Source organism: Aptenodytes forsteri, unplaced genomic scaffold, assembly GCF_000699145.1.
Source record: "Aptenodytes forsteri isolate BGI_AS27 unplaced genomic scaffold, ASM69914v1 Scaffold164, whole genome shotgun sequence".
Lineage (NCBI taxonomy): Eukaryota > Metazoa > Chordata > Aves > Sphenisciformes > Spheniscidae > Aptenodytes > Aptenodytes forsteri.
In genome coordinates this window covers 2,605,582-2,605,984 of record NW_008795527.1, presented here as the reverse complement: position 1 = coordinate 2,605,984, position 403 = coordinate 2,605,582, and the positions used below count along the sequence as shown (strand labels likewise).

Here is a 403-nt window from a genome sequence, read left to right as displayed (position 1 = left end):
GTGGAAGGGGCCGCTCACCTGAAAGTGCCTCGATGGCCTTCATGGCCCAGCTCTCGTCGGGGCAGTCCACGAAGGCGTACCCCGTCTTCACCAGGAACTGGCCCGAGAAGGGGATCTTGGAGTCCTTAAAGAGACTTTCCAGGTCGAGGGGGCTGACGTTCTCGCCGAGGTTGCCGATGTAGAGCTTGTTCATCTTCCTGGCGGGGATCTTGGAGTCCTTAAAGAGACTTTCCAGGTCGAGGGGGCTGACGTTCTCGCCGAGGTTGCCGATGTAGAGCTTGTTCATCTTCCTGGCGGCTCGGGGAGGCGCGCACCGCGGGCTGCAACCCTCGTCTTGCGAGAGGAGGTGGGGAGGAAGGGGGAAATAAAACAAAATGCGATGAAGGAAGAAGAGAGAGAGAGA

General features: G+C 59.1%; 1 protein-coding gene across 4 annotated transcripts in view; it reads right to left on the bottom strand.

Moving 5' to 3' along the window:
- The window catches only part of IGF2BP3 (insulin like growth factor 2 mRNA binding protein 3), a 118,493-nt gene extending 118,300 nt beyond the window's left edge, over nt 1-193 (bottom strand). For all 4 annotated transcript variants that reach the window (XM_019472784.1, XM_019472783.1, XM_009282047.2 and 1 more), the window contains exon 1: nt 19-193. In XM_019472784.1, coding sequence (XP_019328329.1) covers nt 19-193 — 175 coding nt within the window. The remainder of the gene's footprint in view (nt 1-18) is intronic.
- Nucleotides 194-403: the final 210 nt, after the last annotated feature.